The following is a 24,483-nucleotide window of genomic DNA, read 5'->3' on the forward strand; positions in this document are numbered from 1 at the left end:
AAATCTTTCATAGCTCACTTTTTGTGCTTTTCCAGCCAGGAGACACCGTCTGCGAGATCACATGCATTGTCTGATACCAAAAGATCTAGTAGGCTTTTATGGTCCGCCTCTGCATACAGCTTTAATAGTGCAGTATCCACATCTTCCTGGTATCCATTAGCCACCTCAGTACTTCGGATTTCACTCAGGTAACTCATAAGGAAGCGCTTGCATTTGACCACTTTCTCCTGGTCTCCTCGAGTGAGCTGGTTGAGATCCGCATACTCGTGTAGAGGTGGGTGCGTACGGATAAACGAGGAAGTAGATGGCAGCAGGAGAGGGTAAAGTGATATTAGTTCTCGGATATCAAGGTGGCTGGTTCTGTGATGACAAAAAATCATGAACAAATTAACAAATTAATTTCACTGACAAAGTCCCACTCATCTTATCTTGCTGAAGCAGTAAAGGGTCATATTTACCAGGCAGTTACTGAAACCTACCACTATCATTGCTTATTGTTTATGAGTTATTAGCTTGCAGTCTGTGATCATAAAATCTAAAGGACAGGATGTGACTACGTGCGGACGCGCGCACGCATCAGGAGGCGGGGTCTGGGCGGAGTACGGTAATCAGCGGCGTTCAATAGAGAATGGTCTGGAAGCTGAATGCTGAGATGAGTGGTGACCTATATTGAGTAAGGGATAGCGGCCGTGGACCAAATATTCTGGCGTTAACACGGATGGGAGAGACCGGTGAGAAGAAAAGTGTACGGTGGCTCTGTGAGAGGTAGTGCAGAAAGGAAATTTACAAGGGGCCTAATGAAGGAAATTGGATGAGCAAGCCCTGCACGATAAGTGTAAAATAATCTCCTTACTATCAATATAACGAAACTGGTGGTAAGCAAATTATATAACCAACTAATCTGTGAAGCCTTAAAGAAACAAACGTGACTAAATGGGATTAAAACTGGAAAAAAAATAGCAAACCTTTACCATATTATGAATCAAGAGGAAAAAAAGGGAAAAGGATGTTAAGGTTTATTAGTTCTTTATAGGTGTAAAGTTGTTTGTTTGTTTTTTTTCCTTTTCTTTTTTGTTCTCTTTTCTTTCTTTTGTGTTTTGGCTCCCTGCATGTGAATTGTTTAAACATGAAGCACCAATTTGCTTTTTATAAATCAAGAGGTGAAATAAATAAAATAAATAATCTATATGGCCTAGAGTGAACAAAGTAACTTAACCAAGTAAACCAAATATGGCCACCTTAAAAAAAACACTACAGTGCCAGAAAAAAAAAAAAAGTTTTCCTGGCACTACAGGGTTATAAGGTCTCCCCCGCCTCGGGCCCCCCCTCCCGCTGGGCTGAAAGGGTTAAAATCCTTACCTTAATCCAGCCAGGGATCCCTCGGGTGCTGGTGACCTCTCCTTCCCTTGCCAAAGTCCGCTCCCGAGTGACACCGAATGCGCATGCCAGGGAGACAGCCACTAGAGGCTGGATTAACCCTGCAATGTAAGCTGCAGAGTTAAAACTAGGGGGGACCTGGCACCCAGACCACTTAATTTAGCTGAAGTGGTCTGGGTGCCTATAGTGGTCCTTTAGTGTCCTTTTTTAGATCTATTTTTTCTGTGTCTTTAAACAGGATAAAGGAGTCTCATCATTCTTTTCTCCACAATCCAGTAAAGAACAAAATAAATCTAGGGCAGAAATCCCAATACTGGAAGAATCAAAAATACTCCTTAACAAGAATTTTTTTAAATTTAGTTTGGAACAGCAAACAGAAACATTCAAAATAGAGATCCAAAATAGCGCCTTTCAATTAAAACAACAAATAGAGGATGTACGGACAAAGATAATAAAGATTGAAGAAAGATACGAACAAATGGAAATCCAAAATAGAATGGTGGCAGACTCACAAAAGGAAATTGCAGCAGAAATCAAAATACTTGAAAAGAAAATTAATGAATGGGAAGACAAAGCTAGAAGAAAGAACATTCGCTTAAAAAATATCCCTGAATCGATTACATATGATAAAAAATTTTTGCCGCTCTAAATATTGAAATGGGAAACCAAGATATGGTGATAGCCTATGTCTATAAGAAGAAAACCGCAGAAGCCAGTAGGATATAACATGTGAATTTGTTAACTAAAAACAAAACAAAAAACACAACATCGAGTAACGAAGGGTGGTTTAGAATGGAATTGGAAACTGATTTGGCATAACATAAGATATTTAAAGGTTGAAACAAATAAAAAAACAAGATAATGGTACATATTCTTACAATATGGTACAAAATTAGAAATAAAACTGTGTACAGATAAAATATTTGGTTTTATGGAAATAGAGATATTAGAATTCCTCATCCAAGATTTATCTCTGGCAAAGTGGAAGGGTAGGAATATTAATACCTTGGATAAGATTATGAGTGGGAGAAGTATTAAACCTTTCTCTTCTTTAGTCTCAAAGTACAATATTCCAAATTCCAAAATATCTATTATTTAAGGATCAAATCGTATTTATCAAAATATATGTTTAAGGGATCAGATAGAGAGTATAATCTTATGAAACAAGTGTTTGACCCAAAGGTTAAAGCTACTGGCCGACTGTTATGATTTAGTAATGAGAACCTTATTGGAGGAAAAAGCTAAGGTGATTCTAAAACGGGAAAAGGAACTTAAAATCAATCTTAATGAATGGGGTAAAGCATTAGTTGGAGTCAATAAACAAATTCAAAATTTATCATTGAGAGAAACCTTCTATAAAGTAAGCAATGGATGGTATCTGGTTCCTACGTGATTAGCCAAAATCAACCCAAATACTTCAAGATTTTGTTAGAGATGTGGAGTTGGGCCCATATGAATGAGTTTTTGATCTGTATGGATCAGATTAAAATAGAAAGTAAGCCTCAAACGGCCCTTTTGCATTTGTTCTGGCCCACCCTAAACAAAACTCAATACTATCTTCTAGTACATGGTTTCACTGCAGTTAAAATTTTAATAGCAAGAGATTGGAAACAACGACATGAAATACGATACTCTCAGTGGAAAGAAATTATTTATCAATTAAAGATGGAAAATGGCATGGGTCGGATAAATAATTACCCTTCCGAAAACAATAATATAAGGGAAGAATGTCTTCAAAAAGCACTAGCACTTTTAGAACACAATTATAATACGCCTATATTATCACACAAATTTAAAATAGATAATTAAATCACTCATTGAGAATCCAGCTTAGGAAGGGCAAGTCTTCTCAGACTCTGATGTAATGTTGGTTAAGTATGTGCAATAAGGATGTATGCTGGATGTAATAATTGTATTGTTTGTATATTTATGCAATAGAAAATAAAACATGCTAAAGGACAGAGCCATTTAATGGCTACATACATTTTTTTATTTTGAAATTACACACAATGAAAATACTGCAAGCTGACATAATCCACACAAGGCTTAGTAATAAAACAATGTCAATTCTGAACAAATTTCTGCTATCTACGCTATTTCGGAATAATAAAGTACTATCAGAATCTAATGGTACGAAATAGGTAAATAGATTGAATGTATGAGAGTACTTCTAGCGAGTTATGAGTTTTCCCATACACTTCATGTAAGAAACCAGAGCTACACCAATAACACAAAGCCAAAAATAAAATAAAGCCAACTTAACTGACTGCTTCATCTGCATAGCCCACATCTATAACTGCGTGTATAGCTATGTAATCAAGTCTCCAGGTATTAAGATACTGCTCTATACAGTAGGTCAGGGAAGCGGTGAGCTCCTAACCCCTAATTTACTCAAGCCAAGCTAGCCATTAACGGAATGCTGGGACCAAAGCCTCCTTCTAGAGTGCAGAGATCGGTAATTTAGCAGCATTTAGGAAATGCTAAGAAAAGGGACTTTTTATATTTGGATATAGGTAATTTTGAGAAGGTTTTTATGGTGGTATATACTTTTCTCAAAACAGAGGCCAAGTCAGGCAGGTTCACTTGATATGTTGCATGGAGCCTACGGTCCCCAACATTTTATTACAATGGGCAGCTGAAATCATGTGCATCCACTGAGGGATTCTGCAGCAATGAGATGATATTTTACAAAGGGCTGCATTCAAATTAAAGTTCATTGTGATTAGATATTAACCAAGCAAAAAAAGCACTATTCATTTGTAAAGGACACATCATGTTCACCTTCCCATACAAACTGGACATTTTAAAGGCTAGGCTGGTTTTTCCAAATGCAGTAAATGGCAGATATTCAAAATGCCTCCCCCTCAACAGAATACTGCTTAAACATAGGGTGTATATAGAAGTGTAAACGCCGTTGACAATAATATCTGAAAAGTTCTAGGAAGGTTGGCAATCCTCATCTAACAAATTTGCTAAGATAGAGTCCTTAGAGTCCTAAGGCAGACCAAATTCTGAAGACGAACAGGTCTGCATTCCAGTCAAACCAATGCAGGTGTGGCATCTCCTGAAACATTCACTTCAAACAGGGTTGTTGTTTTTTTTTTTCTAGCATTATTTCTAGACGACCATAATATACACTTATTATTTGCGTAACATTGAGGTTGGCTTGTTTTAAAAACTAGGCTTCATGCATCAGTTTAAAAAGAAATCTGTAAATCAGAAACTAGTAGCTAGTTACCTGAACAATTCTTTTGCTTCTAGAAACTGTAGCTGAGCAAATTGTATAAATCCAGCCTGTTGCAGGATTCTTCTGTACATAACCTGCACAAATAAAGAGAATGTTATACATGCTACCTTACACATCTTATGTTTATATGTTCTACTTTGTGGACATGATACAAAAAAACAAAACAAAAAACATTGCAACTCTTCTGCTCTTCGTGGGGAAAAGGATAAAATCAAAAATAATCTGAAACAAAACACTATACTATACAAACAATACATCCAGTGACATTAACATTGTCGATCAATCTCCTGGATGGCTTGGGTTACCTGGTCCACTACAAGTCTATTGTTGACATCAGGCATTGCACTGCTCTGCAACAGGTAAGAAATCAGATAACTAATCAAGGCAGGTCAATTTGAGATTCAGCCTTAGTAAGTGCATGGTATTTTCCTTCCTGAAGTCATGTGAAATGGCAGGTGTCTGAGTAAACACTGAGCAAATCTACCCCAATACACACTGCACCACAAACAGAAAGCACCTACTGTGTATACTCGAGTACAAGTCGAGTTTTTCAGCACATTTTTTGTGCTGAAAAACCCCAACTCGACTTGTACTCGAGTCAATGTCTGTATTATGGCAACTTACATTGCCATAATACAGACAAGGGGCTGTTGGGGGCTGGCAGGAAGCGTTTACTTACCTTTCCTGCAGCTCCTGTCAGCGCCCTTCTCCTCCGCGCCAGTCTAGTCAGTTCCCAGTGTAAGTCTCGCGAGAGCCGCGGGGTCAGAGTGTTGCCACGGGTCTACACTGGGACTTGCAGAGGGAGCTGACTGGACTGGCACGGAGGAGAAGGGAGCTGCAGGAAAGGTAAGTAAATGCTTCCTGCCAGCCCCCCTCCTACACAGCCCATCCACTGGACCACCAGGGAGTGAGTGCCCCCCTCCCTGACATGTATTAAGCAGGGAGGGGGGACGAAAATAAATAAATAATAAAATTAAAAAAATTATAATAAAAATGCCCACCCCCCACCAAGGCTCTGCAACACATACACTGCATCACACACTGCATTCGTACACACACACACACACTGTAAATAAATATTCGATTAATATAATTTTTTAGGATCTAGTTTTATTTAGAAATTTACCAGTAGCTGCTGCATTTCCCACCCTAGTCTTATACTCTGCATTACACACACTCTCACTGCACTCATTATATACACACACACACACAGTAAATAAATATTCAATTAATATAATTTTTTTAGGATCTAGTTTTATTTAGAAATTTACCAGTAGCTGCTGCATTTCCCACCCTAGTCTTATACTCGAGTCAATAGTTTTTTGGGGTAAAATTAGGGGCCTCGGCTTATATTCGGGTCGGCTTATACTTGAGTATATACGGTATATACAGTCACAAATATAACGTGTTAGATTTGTGACTTCCAGTTCCGTCAATGTCTGCCACTGAGCATTAACAAGGTGCAATGTATTAAAAGTCTAATAGTAAGTCAAATTAAGTTCTCAATTTGTTTTATTTATTTTATAAAAGCACATGTTAAAGTGGCCACACATATTTGGTAAAAAGACTTGATTAGAAAACCAAACCAAAACCCAACAACTTTTGTGAAAGTACACATGTATACATACACTGCACTAACCTAACAACTAATGAAGTTATTTTACACAGTGTACCTTTTATTACATCTTTAGTACCATACTCCTCACATAGGAAAAACTACGAAGGTGGCCATTGGCAAAGGATGCACACAACTACTTGCATCCATTTCTTGGAGTAGTCAGAGGTAATCCAGGGAAGTGAGTCTTTTAATAATTAGATTTGTTAATCATTTTCACAGCAAAATGTATAGTCACCTATACATTTTTAAGAAAGCTGTCCACTCAATGGAACAAAGTATCCCTCATTTCCGTAAGATTACAAATGAACTAACCTGGAATTTCTCCTTTGGAATGTTCTGCCGAGCCCCCTTGGCCAACACTAAGGCTTCTTCGACTCTCTGGCTTGACAGGAGGTCCTGTATCTGTTTCTCCAAAGGTAAGGGAAGTAGAATGTATATCCCATTAGCCGTTGCTGCAATTACCCTTCCTTTAAAAATAAAAAAATAAGAAAGAATAAGAAAGTGTGTGATGGAACTTTTTGAGTAACTCCGACTAAGAATCTTTCTGTGCAAAACTAAACTCACATTCAATTTTAGGAGAGGTACATACAGGAGACATATATCATTTTAATTAAACAAAAATGTTGTTTTATTTAGATTGATATTTCTTTCCGTTGTGGTAGCAGAGGTTTGCAAGTAACATTTTTATTTACTTCATGGCCAACCTACTAATGCATATTTTTAAAATGTTACATCACTGACGGGGGACTGTTCTTCACAAAGGGAAGACACCAATTTAGAGACACTGTCTTCCAAGAAGCACCATTGAAGGTAGTATCCAGTCCAGTCCAGAAAAAAATATTGTGTTCAATTAAATTTCAATTTAATAATCTGGTCCTGAACACATTCCTCTGAATGGTATCAAAGCTTTCACATTAAAAATAAATCAAGTAATAGAACAACACTAATTAAGGTATTCCAGAAAGTATATCATTGCAAATATTGTAATATTCTTCATTAAATAATAGCTTTACATTCATTCATAAACAGTACAGGTTGCTAGGTGAATGCTATTTTTTAATCATGTCACAGAACAGAACCCTTTAGGTTTTCATGCAGGACAGGACTATAAAATGTAAAAATCCTATAGTATTTGTCATTGGGCCTAAAAGGGGTAACAGCAACATAGGATGTTGGGTGTACTGTACATGAAAACCACTATTCTATGTTTGTGGACACTGACTGTTTTTGTAATACTAGATCTTGCACAGATTTCTGTTCTCAAACAAGGTCAAACATTGACATATGGTGAAAGGAAAGCCAATATGTGTTACTCAGCCTATTGTTCAGCTCACATTTTACCGAAAGAAAGCACAGCAACTCAGGTAACGGAGCATCTGCCAAGAGAATTATCAACTAAGAAATATAATTTTCTCCTCTGGGTCTTTAATCAAATCTTTATTTTCTGTGAGTGACAGAAAGTTCTTAAGAAACCTTAGTAAAACTGAGAATCTGTTTACTTCTTAGAAAACAAAATGCAACCAAGGTTTCAAGATTATTGGTTTGTAGAAAATTATTTTTGATTACCATAGATACAAATCTGAGTATCATTATTAAAAAGGTGGAGAATGGCTACTTAAGTGGCAACAATCATGTAAAATTTGAGAGGGGGATTACTTTGCTATCTAATTAAATTTAGAGACATTTCTAATCTAGTAAATTTTACACACGACCTCCATTTTGTGGTGATGTTTTCTATCTTCCTAGTCACTCCAATATGAGCTCATATAATAATATGCACTATCCCATAAAAAGGACAATGCACATCTACAGTGCGGTCTTTTACCTAGGAGAAATGTAACGGTATTCCAAAGGCCTAACCACCTTCAGAGCTTTAAATTGGGCAGTTTCACATAGATGGTCACAACAAGATGAATAGACAGGATGCCAGTCTGTACAGGGCAGTCTTTAATAATAGTTGGACCCTAGGCAAGCATTTGCTTGGGCCCCCTGGACCTTGCCTCCCCGCTCCCTTGCATGCAATCTGTGTGTTACTAACAGACATACTGACACACACACACACACAAAAACTGACAGACATACTGACACACACACACACACACACACACACACACAAACTGACAGACATACTGACACACACAAACACTGACAGACATACTGATACACACTGACACACACTGATAGACCTACTAAAAACACAAATACACTGACAGACATACTGACAAGTTGCTTAGGGTCCGCAGGGGCAAGAATTTTCTTTTGGACCGCCTTCTAGCACAAGGTTGGCCAATATGTAGATCCCCATCTGTCATACAAGTCCACAATGCTTTGCTAGCTTGGGATCTACAATTTTCCCATTCTTGCAGGGTTGTATTTAGTACTGAGCAATGTGTGTGTGTTTGAATGTAAGCATGTTTTATAAGGAGTATGTGTGTATGAATGTTCGCTTTAGAATGCAGGTGTGCATTTGTGTGTCGTGTTTACACTGCCACACATAGATACACTGACACACACAGCAACAGACATGCAAATGCAAAGACACAAGTCTACACACACTGACACATACACAGAGATACACCCACTGGTACTTACACACGTTGACACACAGATACATACACAGACATCTGTTGGGCAAGTGTGAGATAGTAGGTGAGCATGCCACAGTTTAGGGTAGGGGGTTTGAATATGAGTGTTAGGGGTTTCTAAGGGATTGTGATGGGGTGGCGAGTGTAACAGGACTGTGGTGGCTAGTGAGACAGGACAGGGCTGGGGCGGGCTAGCGAGACAGGGTTAGGGGGTTTATGTAACTTTGCCAAACCTGCTGACCTTCTATGCAGGCAGGGGAGGCAATAATTCATTTCATGCTGGTCCAGTGAGTCCCTGGTGATCCAGTGTGCTGCTGGTTGGCTCCCTGGTGGTCCGCACGATGATGTCAGAGCACAGGCTGGGAGCCTGGCGTCTGTGCTCTGACACTCACAGAGCACCGGAACCGCGTGAGCGTGCGGCAGCCCCAGCAGCACACTGGACCAACAGGGAGTTCATTCTAACAGCTGGCAGGGAGATTTTTTGATCTCTCTGCTTGCTCAAGGAAGGTGGCTCGAGACCCTTCTGCCGCTGCCCCTGTACTGCCCAGTTTGCAATCTATCCACAACAATTTATTTTAGGATCGGTGATCCTAAAATAAATTGTTGTAGACAGAGGGCAAACTGTGGAGCTGCTTTGGGCCCCCCAGGAGAAACTGGGCCCGGGGCAGCTGCCCAGTTTGCCCCGCGTTAAAGATGGCCCTGAGTCCATCTACCAGTAACAGTTTAACTTTTTGATTATAATTTTCTTCTGCCAAATTGCCTTTATATATAAAAAAAATTACAAATAAAAATGTTCCCTTGTGCTGGATCTCAATATCTGGCTACAGACATTTTCGTCTCCTCTGCCCATGATATCTGCTATTTTCCCTTCTGCTGATTGATTTACTGATAGATTGTAGATACATTTGATTTGTAACGAACACAGAACCTTGCTTTAAAAAGGACAACAGTCACCTCAACACTAGTTAATACAATGATCCTTTTCCTTATACAGAAGGAAAACTAGTCCCTCATTTTCCTTATGTATTTTAACAAAAACTAGAGCTCTCAGGAAAAGAAACCGATTAAGGCACAGGAAAGTACGAGGAAGAAGATTAGATAAAATATTTTTGGTGTCAGAACCTTTGGGTGACAGAGTTTGCAATCCATGTAGTTTTATTTAAAGGTTTTGAGATTTGTTCTAGGATGGATGTGTTTCTGTGGTACTTTTGTTCAATATATTAGTTTAAATTTAGGTATGCGCTTGACTAAAGATGCACACACCATATAATGAAATATTTTAACCATTAGGCAAAACCCCGATGCAATCAACAGCAATTATCACAAAAAAAACAACAACTGTATATCATTAAAAAAGATGAAGGGTTTCTTTTTATCAGACAATAGAGTGTAAAAGTAGCATTTATATAACGCCATCATATTCTTCAGCACTTTACATTTATAGAATGCGGATTTCTGACAACAAGCAATTGACATACAAAATAATATTGACAAGAGGTGAAGTAGTTCCCGCTCAAATCTATGAATATATGACAGGTAATCCTAATTTAAGCATACTAGAATAGCATTTAATATATTACAATCGCTGTAAGTAAAGTAACTTAGAAAAGGTTATGTGCTCTGTAATCACATATGCTATGTATAGAATAAACAAAAAACAACCTGTGAGAATATATATATATATTTTTTTTAAATAAAACAATATGATTAAAAACTAAATAAGTAAAAGTTTGTCAATGAAAATCTCTTAAGCTTGCTTTCTAATAAAGATATATTATAGTTTACACGCTATTGATAGCACCATATTGATTTGTTTTATGCATGTAGCATACAAACATGAGGCTATATATTCATGCAACATTGAATTTGTACTTTTATCAATTAATTCCATTAATCCATTCAGAAACTCACACTCCAGAGTTTCTGTAAGGATGTTTCGGACATTTTTTCTGTCAAGAAGATATTCTTACTGGTGCTTGGATTATCAATTCTCAAAACGGTTCATTTGTGTTTGCAGAGATAACATGAACCTTCTTCACAAGAAAATGTTACAAAACAAAAACAGTTCTGAAAAGGACCTCAATCCCAACAAACTAATCTGAAAAGCTATTCTAAAAATGAAAGCTTCATCTGATTGCAAATATTAATATTCTAACAAGAACAAGTCTTTACTTAGAAAGCCATGATTTAAATCAAGTTTTACCAACTAGTTATTTAAACTGATTTGATTTTATTCAAATTCACCCTGCTGCCAAGAGAAAAAAAAAGTACAAGTGTATTAACCGCTCCAAAACAGAAATACAATATAATTATTATGTTTGATGAAACAAAGTAGAATGGGACCTGCAATATTTCTCAGATCATTTCATGGTAATAAAATGTTTCTCTATTAAATATGTGGTGTCCTGCACAATAGGTCAAGATAAATAGTTAGATATCACGATGAGAATAAAATAAAAGATTGCAATTGTACTTTTTGGGCACATAAGAAACAAACAAACAAAAAAAAAATGTACAGATCATTATGAAATCAGGGTCAAAGGAAACACTGTAACACTTTCAAATATAGTACCATTTATAGATCTCATTGAATATTTTCTTGTCTAGGTCATTACAGTTTTACCTGGTCAAAAAAATCTTATTTTAAATAAAAAATATTTGTTGGTGAGCAAAACAAAAGAAAAGAAAAAAAAACTAAAAGAAATGGGGTCAGAAAATTCAAAAAGAGCCATCCAGCTAAAAGCTATACCTTCAAAATCCTGCAGAATGATTCCTTCCTTAAAGGGCATAGTCTGCTTCTGTTGTTGATCTAGAATACTATGAACCATTATGAACTCTTCGTCCAGAACTAAGACGTAAGGAAAAGACACTGCAGCACCAATAACATTCTCTGACCAGCGAACTGGAGCACGTTGGGAGATTCCCGCTACGGTTGCAAACATGCCTGCAAAAAAAAGGAGTAGGACAGAATAGTAGCAAGGATTGAAGAGAAATATATTGGGAACAATAGGGGGTTCTAATGATTTAAAAATCAGTATACTTTATTGAAATTACAAAAGTGAGTGATATCACCTACATAAAAACCAAACTGGGCAGCAGAAATAGAGATTGGAAGAAGTTGCAGCTCCCAAAATCTAGATGCCAGGCTAAGAAGGAAAATAGAAATGGAATTGTACATCGTTTACACGAATAGCTTAGGAGGATTTGTAAAACATAGCTACACACTGACTTGACAGAGTGGTAACAAAGCAACTGAGCCGTGGCTGGTTGATCCCAGGAAAGAAGTTGAACAGTTAGCAAAGACTACTACAGTGGGGGTGACAGGGCACTCCAACCCACTACAGCAGGTATGCTACTTGGTTCCTCTAAAGGCGTGTGTCATGCCCCAAAAAAAACATGGTCACTAGATAAGATTTTACCTGTACATTGTGCTAGCAGGGTTACTAACACAATGTACAGATTAGGAGGAAAAAAAAAAAATATATATATATATTTAAAAATAGGTTTTTCTCCCAGCTGTCAGTCAATGTCGCATGGGGTCTCTCTGCAACGCATTCACTGTGGTTGCTATAAGAACTTCCTAGCCAGTGCCAAAAAGGTACTGACCTCACTTCACTCCAACACCAGCAATGAAGCCAACGTGCTGACATCACTGATGAGAATTGACCAGCTAGTGGATGTGTGTGTGTTATACGAAGTGTAATATTCATGAACTGGCATTGGAACAGAGGAAAAGTGCGTAAATCTTTATATTTTACATTGAATATACTATGCATCTATACAATATATAATGTATTCAATGTGTATGGCAGAGATTTAAGGCAAGTTGTTTTTCCTCATAAGAGATTCCCTTTCAGAATATCGGAGAGCAAATTATGCCATTGTAAGCTAAACTGTTTTAACTGACACTGAATCTCTTTCCCTCATATGTTTTAATCATGATTTTGTTTCAATATACTTTCAAGTGTAATGTTTAAATATACATCAGTTTTGTTTTTGCTGGAAATTGTATAAGCTAGCTAGAAAACAGCAATGAGTTGTCTTTTATTTAAAAACTATACTACATGTGTAGCTGTCTAGGTAATCATTATGATCCCTAGGATGTCCAAAGTGTGGGCGTTATGGCAGGAATGCCAAGAGTACAGCATTACAGAAGAAGATGGTTGAGAGTGTAAGTGTATCAGTCACCTCATAGGAAGGCGTTTGCTCCCGTGTCTTGAACTGGTGTGCGGCTAATTGAGTTTAATAGTACAACAGTGTTTACGGAGGGGAAGGAAAAATTAAAAAAAAATTTCGGTTAGATAATTCCTCTATGAACAGGGTGAATCTAATTAAAATATTCGAGGTCTTGTGAAGAAAATAAATAAAATATTTATATTGACACAAGAAAATAAATCTCAGTATTCAATCCACTTCCTGTTTCTGTCAGGGGATCACATCAAATTGGACAACACTAAAAATAATAAAACAAAAACGTGGTCAAACACCTTCACTGGCCAATAATAAGTGATTCTATCTATACAGCACATTTTGTTGGAGAACAGCTAAACTAATGTCACTTTCTGCTATTATGATACAGCTTCCAAGAACGCTGTTTTTAGAAAATTGTTAAAGACTAGGTCAAGCCAACCTGTTGTAATCACCTATTGTTTTCCCATTTACACAATGTTACCTTGATTATTAGCAAATGTAAACATGGTGATATATTTAACTGTTACACGCTTAACATGTCCTAGCCTACTTACACGCTTTCAGTTTAATGTTTGAAATATGTATTTTATTAGTGCTGGGTAAATCTACACAGTAGGTTACAAATGTGCAATTTAATGTCCATGTGAATTAATAGTGTAAAACTACAAACATTTCCTTGGGACTCTTAGAACGTTTGTGCAAAAAAGCAACATATTTACAGTGTCTCTGTGTGCTTACCTAATCCACCTGGTCCGGCCAGAAGAAACTCTTGTCGGCTAATCCTCTTTACAATTGGTCTCTTCTGTTCACTGGGGTATGGAAAAAGGTCCTGGCAGTGCCCTGTGTTATAGTTCAGTGTAATGTAGCGGCTGCTGAGTGCCAGGCATAGGTAGTGTCCATCAGCTGCTAAAGCACAAGGCTGCTCAGGGGTAGCAACCTCTTTTAGCAGTTGTACTTTCTCTTGTCCTACACTAAAGATCTGCACTGTGCGTCTCTTGGAGGAGATAAGGCACACCTCCACACTAAACGGGTCCCCACTCACAGGGTTTTCATTGAGGCTAAAGCTAAGAGCTCCCTTGATCTTTATTCCCGGGATTGGCTCAAGGGTGTCACTGCACAGCGAAAGAATAGTGTTATCGCACAGCGCCAACAGTCGACAAAGGGCTGAAGCGGCTCTCAGTTCACACACTGGCTTCTTCAGCCCAAGTTGCTTTTGCCTTTGCCTGGTGATGGAAAACCTGGTGTTTGAGCAGTCTGTTTGCTGATTTAGAGATAGTCCTGTTGGGTCACTGCTATGCTCTTCCACTAGCAAGAAATGGTAAATGGAGCCATCGAAGGTGCCCAGGTAGAGATCATGGCCGCTGCACTCCAAGCACTCAATTTGAATCCCTGGTGGCAGCTGCTCCCTTCCAGATGCACACACCAAATGAAACGCTTGCACACTCATGGCAAAATCCACGGGGAGCCCCAGGGCGACCTGCAGCACCAAATAGGAATAAATCAAAACAATGTACAGCACATATCGAAAATGAAAAATGATATACATTTTAAGATACAAAAGAGAACATACAAAAATTAGAAAATATATTTTTCTAAAATATAATTTGAAGTGTGTATGAGTGTGTATGGTATATGTAAAAATAAAAATAAAAAAAAAGGGGGTGGGAGGGGGGGGGGGGGGGGAGAAACATTAAGGAGCAGTCTACATTGAGTTAGTTAGTGAAGGTCCAGCCCCTGAGCCTGGGACCTTCCAGGCAAATAATTGAGTCATTACCTTGTGCTTTGACAGAGGCAGTCTTTATTTTTCCGGCCAGGTTCATGTGCAAAAGACAAATAGATCACATTTCCCAGCCTATATAACCAAGCAATTGCTGCTGATAATTGATGCTTTGTTATACCAGCTAACTGAGCATAGTGCTCCTTTTATTAGATTTGACAGTATACATTACCATTTGAAAAAGCTCTCCATATTGCCCCTTATCTCACAAAAACATGTATGTTGAGCAACAATTACTAGCGGTAAAATCTGCACTGCTCCTCCGATACAAAACAACCGTGAATGTGTTATTACACAGTGCGTCACTGTGCGTCACACGCATTGCCAAATGAGGTCACGTTAAAAACTATGGATACATAACAAATGATCAGTCAGATTATTGGAAGTTTTAGAATTGCAAAATGTATTAATTTACTGTATACTGTAAATGTATTAATTTACTGTTTACTGTAAAATGTATTAATTTACTGTTTACTGTAAAATGTATTAATTTACTGTTTACTGTATACGTTGCCAAATTAGGTCACGTTAAAAACTATGGATACATAACAAATGATTAGTCAGATTATTGGAAGTTTTAGAATTGCAAAATGTATTAATTTACTGTATACAAACAGTTACAAGTAATGCAAATAAATAAAAATGTCTGTCAACATTTATTCTACTTGGTTTAATTTAGAGATCATGTATTACCAACCATTCGAACAACAGATTAAATATTGGTTTCAGAATATTGAAAATTTTTACTTTACACATAATATTCAATTATTCATAACGTGCAGACCTGACAAACTGTCTGTCAGTGAAGACTGATGGACTTTTCCTGACCAACAGTAATCCTGAGTGGTACTGGAATAGCTGCACTCTGTATAAATCAGGAAAGACCATAGGGCAGTGCATCTTAATCTTTCTTTAATTAGATTTCTATAAGAAATTGATTTTAGTTTCAGCCAATAACATCCACATTTTCAGTAAGTGCCAATAACTTAGTGATCACAATATAGTGTCCTTTGAAATAAACTCAAAAAAACAAAAGCACATGGGGTATACTAAAACATATAATTTTAAAAAGGCCAATTTCAATAAGATAAGGGAAGCTTTACAATATATTGACTGGCATAAACTCTTTAGTGAAAAGAACACTGAGGATAAATGGATCATCTTCCAACAAATATTAGAAAGGTACATTTCTCAGTATGTACCATTGGGAAATAAGTATAAAAGAAACAAATTAAAACCAATGTGGCTTAGTAGAGAAGTAAAACAAGAGATTAAAAATAAGAAAAGGGCATTTAAAGCATTTAAATCAGACAAATCAGATGCATCTTATAAAAGATATAAGAAAGCAAATAATGCGTGCAAAAAGGCAATTAAACTTGCTAAACTTCAAAATGAAAAAATGATAGCTAAAGAGAGCAAAACCAACCCCAAAGCATTTTTTAAGTACATAAATTCCAAAAAACCCAAAAATGAAAGTATAGGTACACTTAAAACTGAAACGGGGGTGTTGGTTAATGAAGACCAAGAAAAGGCAGGAATTCTAAATAACTATTTCTCCTCCGTATATATTAAAGAAGAACCCATGGCAATAGATGTGCAAATGATTGCTACTAAAAACTTGCAGAATAATTGTAATTGGTTAACTCAAGACAATGTGCTGCAGCAACTAAAGAAAGTTAATATAAACAAAGCTCCAGGGCCTGACGGTATCCATCCACGTGTACTTAAGGAACTAAGTGTAGAAATAAGTGAACCTCTGTTTTTAATCTTTCAAGATTCTTTTCTTTCAGGAAGTGTTCCGGAGGATTGGAGGAAGGCAGATGTGGTTCCTATATTCAAAAAGGGTTCAAAATCCTTGCCTGGAAATTATAGACCTGTGAGCTTAACTTCTGTGGCTGGTAAAATATTTGAAAGGTTATTAAGGGATAATATTCAAGAATTCCTTGAGAAGAATATGGTTATCAGCAAAAATCAGCACGGTTTTATGAAGCACAGGTCGTGTCAAACTAACTTGATTGCTTTCTACGAAGAAGTAAGTAGAAGTATAGATCAGGGTGTTGCAGTGGATGTGATCTATTTGGATTTTGCCAAGGCATTTGATACAGTTCCACACAAAAGATTAGTGTTCAAACTCAAGGAAATCGGTCTCGATGAAAATGCTTGTTCTTGGGTAGAACATTGGCTTAAAAACAGAATACAAAGAGTTGTTGTTAATGGTAAATTTTCAAGCTGGACAGAGGTGGCAAGTGGTGTCCCTCAGGGGTCTGTTCTGGGACCCCTTCTATTTAACATTTTTATAAATGATCTTGAAGACAGCATTGAAAGTCATGTTTCAGTGTTTGCAGATGACACAAAACTTTGTAAAATAATACAATGTGAGCAAGATATTACTTTGCTGCAGAAGGATTTAGATAGACTGGGGGACTGGGCACTCAAATGGCAGATGAAATTTAATGTTGAAAAATGCAAAGTTATGCACTTCGGCGTAAAGAATACACAAGCAACGTATACCCTTAATGGAAGCGAATTAGGGATAACAACACACGAAAAGGACTTGGGAATTGTTATAGACAACAAACTATGCAACAATGTGCAATGTCAATCAGCAGTGGCCAAGGCCAGTAAGGTATTGTCATGCATGAAAAAGGGCATTCATTCTCGGGACGAGAATATCATTTTGCCTCTCTATAAATCACTGGTAAGACCACATATTGAATATGCTGTGCAATTTTGGGCACCTGTTCTAAAGAAGGATATCATGGCACTAGAAAAAGTGCAGAGGCGGGCTACAAAATTAATAAAAGGAATGGAACATATCAGCTATGAAGAAAGGTTAACAAATTTAAACCTATTTAGTTTAGAAAAACGTCGCCTGAGAGGGGATATGATAACATTATACAAATATATTCGGGGCCAATACAAACCATTGTGTGGAAATCTATTCACAAACCGGACTTTACATAGGACACGAGGCCATGCGTTTAGACTGGAAGAAAGAAGATTTCGTCTAAGGCAAAGGAAAGGTTTTTTTACTGTAAGAACAATAAGGATGTGGAATTCTCTGCCTGAAGAAGTGGTTTTATCAGAGTCCATACAGATGTTCAAACAGCTACTAGATGCATACTTGCAAAGACAGAATATTCAAGGATATAATCTTTCAATGTAGGGTAATAACTGCTTGATTCAAGGATAAATCTGACTGCCATTCTGGGGTCAAGAAGGAATTTTTTGTCCTAGCTTGTTGCAAAATTGTGCTTCAAACTGGGTTTTTTTTTTTTTTTTTTTTTTTTTTTTTCTTTTCTTTTGGATCAACAGCAAAAAACAGGTGTGAGGAAGGCTGAACTTGATGGACGCAAGTCTCTTTTCAGCTATCTAACTATGTAACTTTAACTTATGAAATTAAACTGGTGATGAAGCATTCACTGGCGACTATGGTATAGTATTCTATGGAGTTCAGGTAGCGCAGATTGAGAAACTAAGAAAAAAGAACCTCAGCAGCACGTCAATATAATATACGGTAAACAGAAGTGCTTATTTTGCATCACTTCCTTCCTAATGGTCTATGCAAAAAAACAAATATCAACATCATTGTATCTTCAGTTGTATTACCAATCTGAAATTACAGTTTTTGTCTGTGAGATTTCAACAAATCTTAATAACACGAATTGTTGCTCTGCAGTATTTCTTAAACAATACAAGTCTGTAGACCTTTATAAAAACATATTTCACTGAAAATTGAAGTTTTAATATAATGCGGTATAATATAGACCCAGAAGCAAATGTTGGATGGATTAATGCTCTGGAAATGGCTGCCTTTCTCTTCTGTGACAATATAGTCACCACAACCACTACAACTCAATGCAGTGTTTCTGGTGTTAATAGCCTGCCCGTGCAGGCTTTTCAATGTAAACAATGCCTTTTCAGAGAGAGCTAGAGTGGATCCTTTCCCTGGTGTCCAGTGGAGCTGTTGTGATTCTGTACTCTTCAAGCTCTGTTTAGTGATGCCGGGGTCGGACTGACGTCATATCACGGCATCACAGGAGTGTGTGCACGGAAGCAGAGCAAGAAAAGCTCGAAGATTACAGCATACTCACAGTCAGGCTCAATTTTCACTCAGTCAGCCAGAAGCCCACCTCCATACTCCTTTAGCCAGCCAGCCACCTCGTCTAAGTGGGCTGACAAACACCTAGCTGCCAGTACAAAATTCCTAGTCTGGGATTTGTTGAGTGTTGAATATGTAATGTCATATTAAGGTATTACAACCGAAGTTGTAATTAGCATTCAATTAATTCTGGACCACATGGAAGCATAAATCAATTATTCAAGAAGCAAGGTCTGCATGATCTTTCCTGTTCCTGCATATCACAAGCATCTTGCTGCAATTTCACTACTGTGACTCTGTAAATGGGTACTAACACAGTACAGGGTATGACATTCTTGAGCTATAGTCGCTATATAATAATATAGAATATTTTGCTCAGTATTCCTCTTTCTGTGTCCATATTTTTTGTGGAATAATATTACCATGGAAAATTAATTGATGTTGCTGTTTCACATTAACAAGCAATCGTTTTCTAACATTACAAGCCGTTTCCTAAAATTCATGTAAAGCCTTACATTGTTCTCTCTAGGGTTTCAAAATAACGACTGGCTGAAAGTAGCCATGATGTAAGGTTGCTAAAAAAAAAAGCCGACAACTTTCTATTCTTACTGATATGCATAACTGGACCACATTCCATCCTATACATACACAATATGGCCAAAAGTATTTTGTAGTGCTATTATTGTGAAGTGTTCATGAGCAACATCTATCCAGTCATGCACTCTTACAGAGTAGGGGTGCAGCGAGCTAAAGCACATACAGTAGTTGCATTACTCACTAGTGTTCAAATCCGTTTCTGGAAGCAACGTCAGCACAAGAACGTTTTGACAGCAGCTTTACACAAGCTTCACATAAACATACGCAATGTCAAATGTCAGCTGATGTGGTGAAAAGCACATTATCACTGTAGTCTGAATTAGGGGGAAAAGTGTTTTCTGGAGTGATGAATCATGCTTCAATGTCTGGCAGTCTGATGGAATAATGTGTTTGATGGATGCATGAGAAAACTATCAGCCAGAAAGCAAAGTGCCTAGCATCATAGAGGTGGAAAACTACAGAGAAAATGATATTGAAAGATAGGAATGTCAAACTTTTTCAATAATGATGTACTGTTAAGGGACACTGAATACATAACGACATTCCTAACGCTATTGTCTTAATGTCCCTAGATAGTTTCAGGACACCCCTCCATGCACTTTAAATACAAAAGAAAAAACAACAACAACAAAAAAATGTACTCATCACACCTTCACTCTTCTACTCATGGCTCCAGAATAATAGTCCAAACTGATGCTCCTCATAGAGAAGCAGTGAGGACCACATGTGTGGCACAAGTCGCAATCTGCCTATGATTGTGCCATAGAGAATCATAACATGTAATGATTTTCTATGAATGACCATGACGTCATGGTATGCTAGGGTATGCTTCTCTGCTCTTCTACCCAGAGGGTTGCTGGCGTGGCTTGAAGCCGCACTTCCAAACCTTCTAGTTATTAAAATAAAGTCATTTGAGGCCACTGTAGGCACTATAGCAACTTCTTTTAGATTAAGTTGGTATGGTAGTACAGTGTTCCTTTAGGAATAGTGTGTAATTTCTGAGAAGTAGCAACATAAATCCAAATACTACAGATTCTGCAAAAATCATATAGGGGGGCTAAGGGTTAGGCAAACCACCTAAATGGTGGGTTTAGCACTATAGGGTCAGGAATACATGTTTGTTTTCCTGACCCTATAGTGATCATTTAAACATTAAATAAAATTTAAAACTGAATGGCGAAATGGCACCAGGGGACCCCAGACATTGTACCTACTTCATTGAGATTAATTTAATATAACTACAGGATATGTTTTTATACCTGACTGTGCAGTGTTGTGATACATTATTAGTATACCTACTGAGCCTGTGCCAGTACTTGGGTGTGCAGCAAGATTATTATATACGTACAGGACCTGTGTGAGTACCTGGCTGTGCGGTGTGATATACATTATTAAAAGGACACTCCACTACACAAAAATAAATCACTGTTTAGTAGATATACCGTTAATGAAAACTTGATTGCATTTAAATGGATACTCGAGACCTAAAGCACTTTAGCTTGATGAAATGTGTTATGTGAGCAGAGTGTGTCCTTTTTTTCATTTTACAAAAAGTGCAGTTTTCAATAGAGTTTGGCACTTTTATAATATATCCTTGTTACACCTCCCTGACTCAAGCAGACTGCAGGCAATCGCTCAGAGCACTTAACTTGTAAAGACTTCTCATTGAGCTGCATTGGAAAGTCTGTAGTTGGCTAGAAACAGAAAGTCTGGGAGTGGTTAAAAGAGAAAAATTTGCAAAGGCAGCAAACAAGAAATGCAACATTTGCAATCCGTTTTTAGATATACCACCAGTCAAAGTAATTCAAAATCAAATGCATGCATGCATGCTTTCATTTGGTGTATATCTACTAAATAGTGATTTGTATATATATATATATATATACCGTATTTATCGGCGTATAACACGCACCTCATTTTTAGAAATCCCCCCCCATCCCATAGTATTCCCCCCCTCATCCCATAGTATTCTCCCCCCCCCTTTCCATAGTATTCCCCCCTCCCATGGTATTCTCCCCCCTCCCCTCCCCTCCCATGGTATTCTCCCCCCTCCCCTCCCATGGTATTCTCCCCCCTCCCCTCCCCTCCCATGGTATTCTCCCACCTCCCCTCCCATGGTATTCTCCCCCCCCCCCTCCCCTCCCATGGTATTCTCCCCCCCCCCCTCCCCTCCCATGGTATTCTCCCCCCCCCCCTCCCCTCCCATGGTATTCTCCCCCCCCCCTCCCCTCCCATGGTATTCTCCCCCCCCCCTCCCCTCCCATGGTATTCTCCCCCCCCTCCCCTCCCCTCCCATGGTATTCTCCCCCCCCTCCCCTCCCCTCCCATGGTATTCTCCCCCCCCTCCCCTCCCCTCCCATGGTATTCTCCCCCCCCTCCCCTCCCCTCCCATGGTATTCTCCCCCCCCTCCCCTCCCCTCCCATGGTATTCTCCCCCCCCTCCCCTCCCCTCCCATGGTATTCTCCCCCCCCTCCCCTCCCCTCCCATGGTATTCTCCCCCCCCTCCCCTCCCCTCCCATGGTATTCTCCCCCCCCTCCCCTCCCCTCCCATGGTATTCTCCCCCCCCTCCCCTCCCCTCCCATGGTATTCTCCCCCCCCTCCCCTCCCCTCCCATGGTATTCTCCCCTCCCCTCCCATGGTATTCTCCCCCCCCTCCCATGGTATTCTCCCCCCCCTCCCCTCCCCTCCCATGGTATTCTCCCCCCCCTCCCCTCCCCTCCCATGGTATTCTCCCCCCCCTCCCCTCCCCTCCCATGGTATTCTCCCCCCCCTCCCCTCCCCTCCCATGGTATTCTCCCCCCCCTCCCCTCCCCTCCCATGGTATTCTCCCCCCCTCCCCTCCCCTCCCCTCCCATGGTATTCTCCCCCCCTCCCCTCCCCTCCCATGGTATTCTCCCCCCCTCCCCTCCCCTCCCCTCCCATGGTATTCTCCCCCCCTCCCCTCCCCTCCCCTCCCATGGTATTCTCCCCCCCTCCCCTCCCCTCCCCTCCCATGGTATTCTCCTCCCCTCCCCTCCCCTCCCATGGTATTCTCCCCCCCTCCCCTCCCCTCCCATGGTATTCTCCCCCCCTCCCCTCCCCTCCCATGGTATTCTCCCCCCCTCCCCTCCCCTCCCATGGTATTCTCCCCCCCTCCCCTCCCCTCCCATGGTATTCTCCCCCCCTCCCCTCCCCTCCCATGGTATTCTCCCCCCCTCCCCTCCCATGGTATTCTCCCCCCCTCCCCTCCCCTCCCATGGTATTCTCCCCCCCTCCCCTCCCCTCCCATGGTATTCTCCCCCCCTCCCCTCCCCTCCCATGGTATTCTCCCCCCCTCCCCTCCCCTCCCATGGTATTCTCCCCCCCTCCCCTCCCCTCCCATGGTATTCTCCCCCCCTCCCCTCCCCTCCCCTCCCATGGTATTCTCCCCCCCTCCCCTCCCCTCCCCTCCCATGGTATTCTCCCCCCCTCCCCTCCCCTCCCCTCCCATGGTATTCTCCCCCCCTCCCCTCCCCTCCCATGGTATTCTCCCCCCCTCCCCTCCCCTCCCATGGTATTCTCCCCCCCTCCCCTCCCATGGTATTCTCCCCCCCTCCCCTCCCCTCCCATGGTATTCTCCCCCCCTCCCCTCCCCTCCCATGGTATTCTCCCCCCCTCCCCTCCCCTCCCATGGTATTCTCCCCCCCTCCCCTCCCATGGTATTCTCCCCCCCTCCCCTCCCATGGTATTCTCCCCCCCTCCCCTCCCCTCCCATGGTATTCTCCCCCCCTCCCCTCCCCTCCCATGGTATTCTCCCCCCCTCCTCTCCCCTCCCATGGTATTCTCCCCCCCTCCCCTCCCCTCCCATGGTATTCTCCCCCCTCCCCTCCCCTCGTATTCTCCCCCCTCCCCTCCCCTCCCATGGTATTCTCCCCCCCTCCCCTCCCCTCCCATGGTATTCTCCCCCCCTCCCCTCCCATGGTATTCTCCCCCCTCCCCTCCCCTCGTATTCTCCCCCCCTCCCCTCCCCTCCCATGGTATTCTCCCCCCCTCCCCTCCCCTCCCATGGTATTCTCCCCCCCTCCCCTCCCCTCCCATGGTATTCTCCCCCCCTCCCCTCCCCTCCCATGGTATTCTCCCCCCCTCCCCTCCCATGGTATTCTCCCCCCCTCCCCTCCCATGGTATTCTCCCCCCCTCCCCTCCCATCCCATGGTATTCTCCCCCCCTCCCCTCCCATGGTATTCTCCCCCCCTCCCCTCCCATGGTATTCTCCCCCCCTCCCCTCCCATGGTATTCTCCCCCCCTCCCCTCCCCTCCCTTGGTATTCTCCCCCCCTCCCCTCCCCTCCCATGGTATTCTCCCCCCCTCCCCTCCCCTCCCTTGGTATTCTCCCCCCCTCCCCTCCCCTCCCTTGGTATTCTCCCCCCCTCCCCTCCCCTCCCATGGTATTCTCCCCCCCTCCCCTCCCATGGTATACTCCCCCCCTCCCCTCCCCTCCCATGGTATTCTCCCCCCCTCCCCTCCCCTCCCATGGTATTCTCCCCCCCTCCCATCCCCTCCCATGGTATTCTCCCCCCCCCCATGGTATTCTCCCCCCCCTCCCATGGTATTCTCCCTCCCCTCCCATGGTATTCTCCCTCCCCTCCCATGGTATTCTCCCTCCCCTCCCATGGTATTCTCCCTCCCCTCCCATGGTATTCTCCCTCCCCTCCCATGGTATTCTCCCCCCCTCCCATGGTATTCTCCCCCCCTCCCCTCCCCTGGTATTCTCCTCCCCTCCCCTGGTATTCTCCCCCCCTCCCCTCCCCTCCCCTGGTATTCTCCCCCCCTCCCCTCCCCTGGTATTCTCCCCCCCTCCCCTCCCCTGGTATTCTCCCCCCCTCCCCTCCCCTCCCCTGGTATTCTCCCCCCCTCCCCTCCCCTCCCCTGGTATTCTCCCCCCCTCCCCTCCCCTCCCATGGTATTCTCCCCCCCTCCCCTCCCCTCCCATGGTATTCTCCCCCCCTCCCCTCCCCTCCCATGGTATTC

At 41.1% G+C, this 24,483-nt stretch overlaps 1 protein-coding gene across 1 annotated transcript in view; it reads right to left on the reverse strand.

Moving 5' to 3' along the window:
- Window positions 1-24,483, reverse strand: part of TGFBRAP1 (transforming growth factor beta receptor associated protein 1) — a 51,116-nt gene that overhangs the window by 23,036 nt on the left and 3,597 nt on the right. Inside the window, exons 2-6 of the mRNA XM_063458636.1 lie at window positions 13,757-14,495; window positions 11,577-11,771; window positions 6,555-6,709; window positions 4,616-4,698; window positions 19-360 (exon numbers count right to left, since the gene is read on the reverse strand). Of these exons, the coding sequence (XP_063314706.1) occupies window positions 19-360; window positions 4,616-4,698; window positions 6,555-6,709; window positions 11,577-11,771; window positions 13,757-14,465 (1,484 nt within the window). The 5' untranslated portion in view covers window positions 14,466-14,495. The remainder of the gene's footprint in view (window positions 1-18; window positions 361-4,615; window positions 4,699-6,554; window positions 6,710-11,576; window positions 11,772-13,756; window positions 14,496-24,483) is intronic.

This window comes from Pelobates fuscus, chromosome 1 (genome assembly GCF_036172605.1).
Source record: "Pelobates fuscus isolate aPelFus1 chromosome 1, aPelFus1.pri, whole genome shotgun sequence".
NCBI classification, from domain to species: domain Eukaryota; kingdom Metazoa; phylum Chordata; class Amphibia; order Anura; family Pelobatidae; genus Pelobates; species Pelobates fuscus.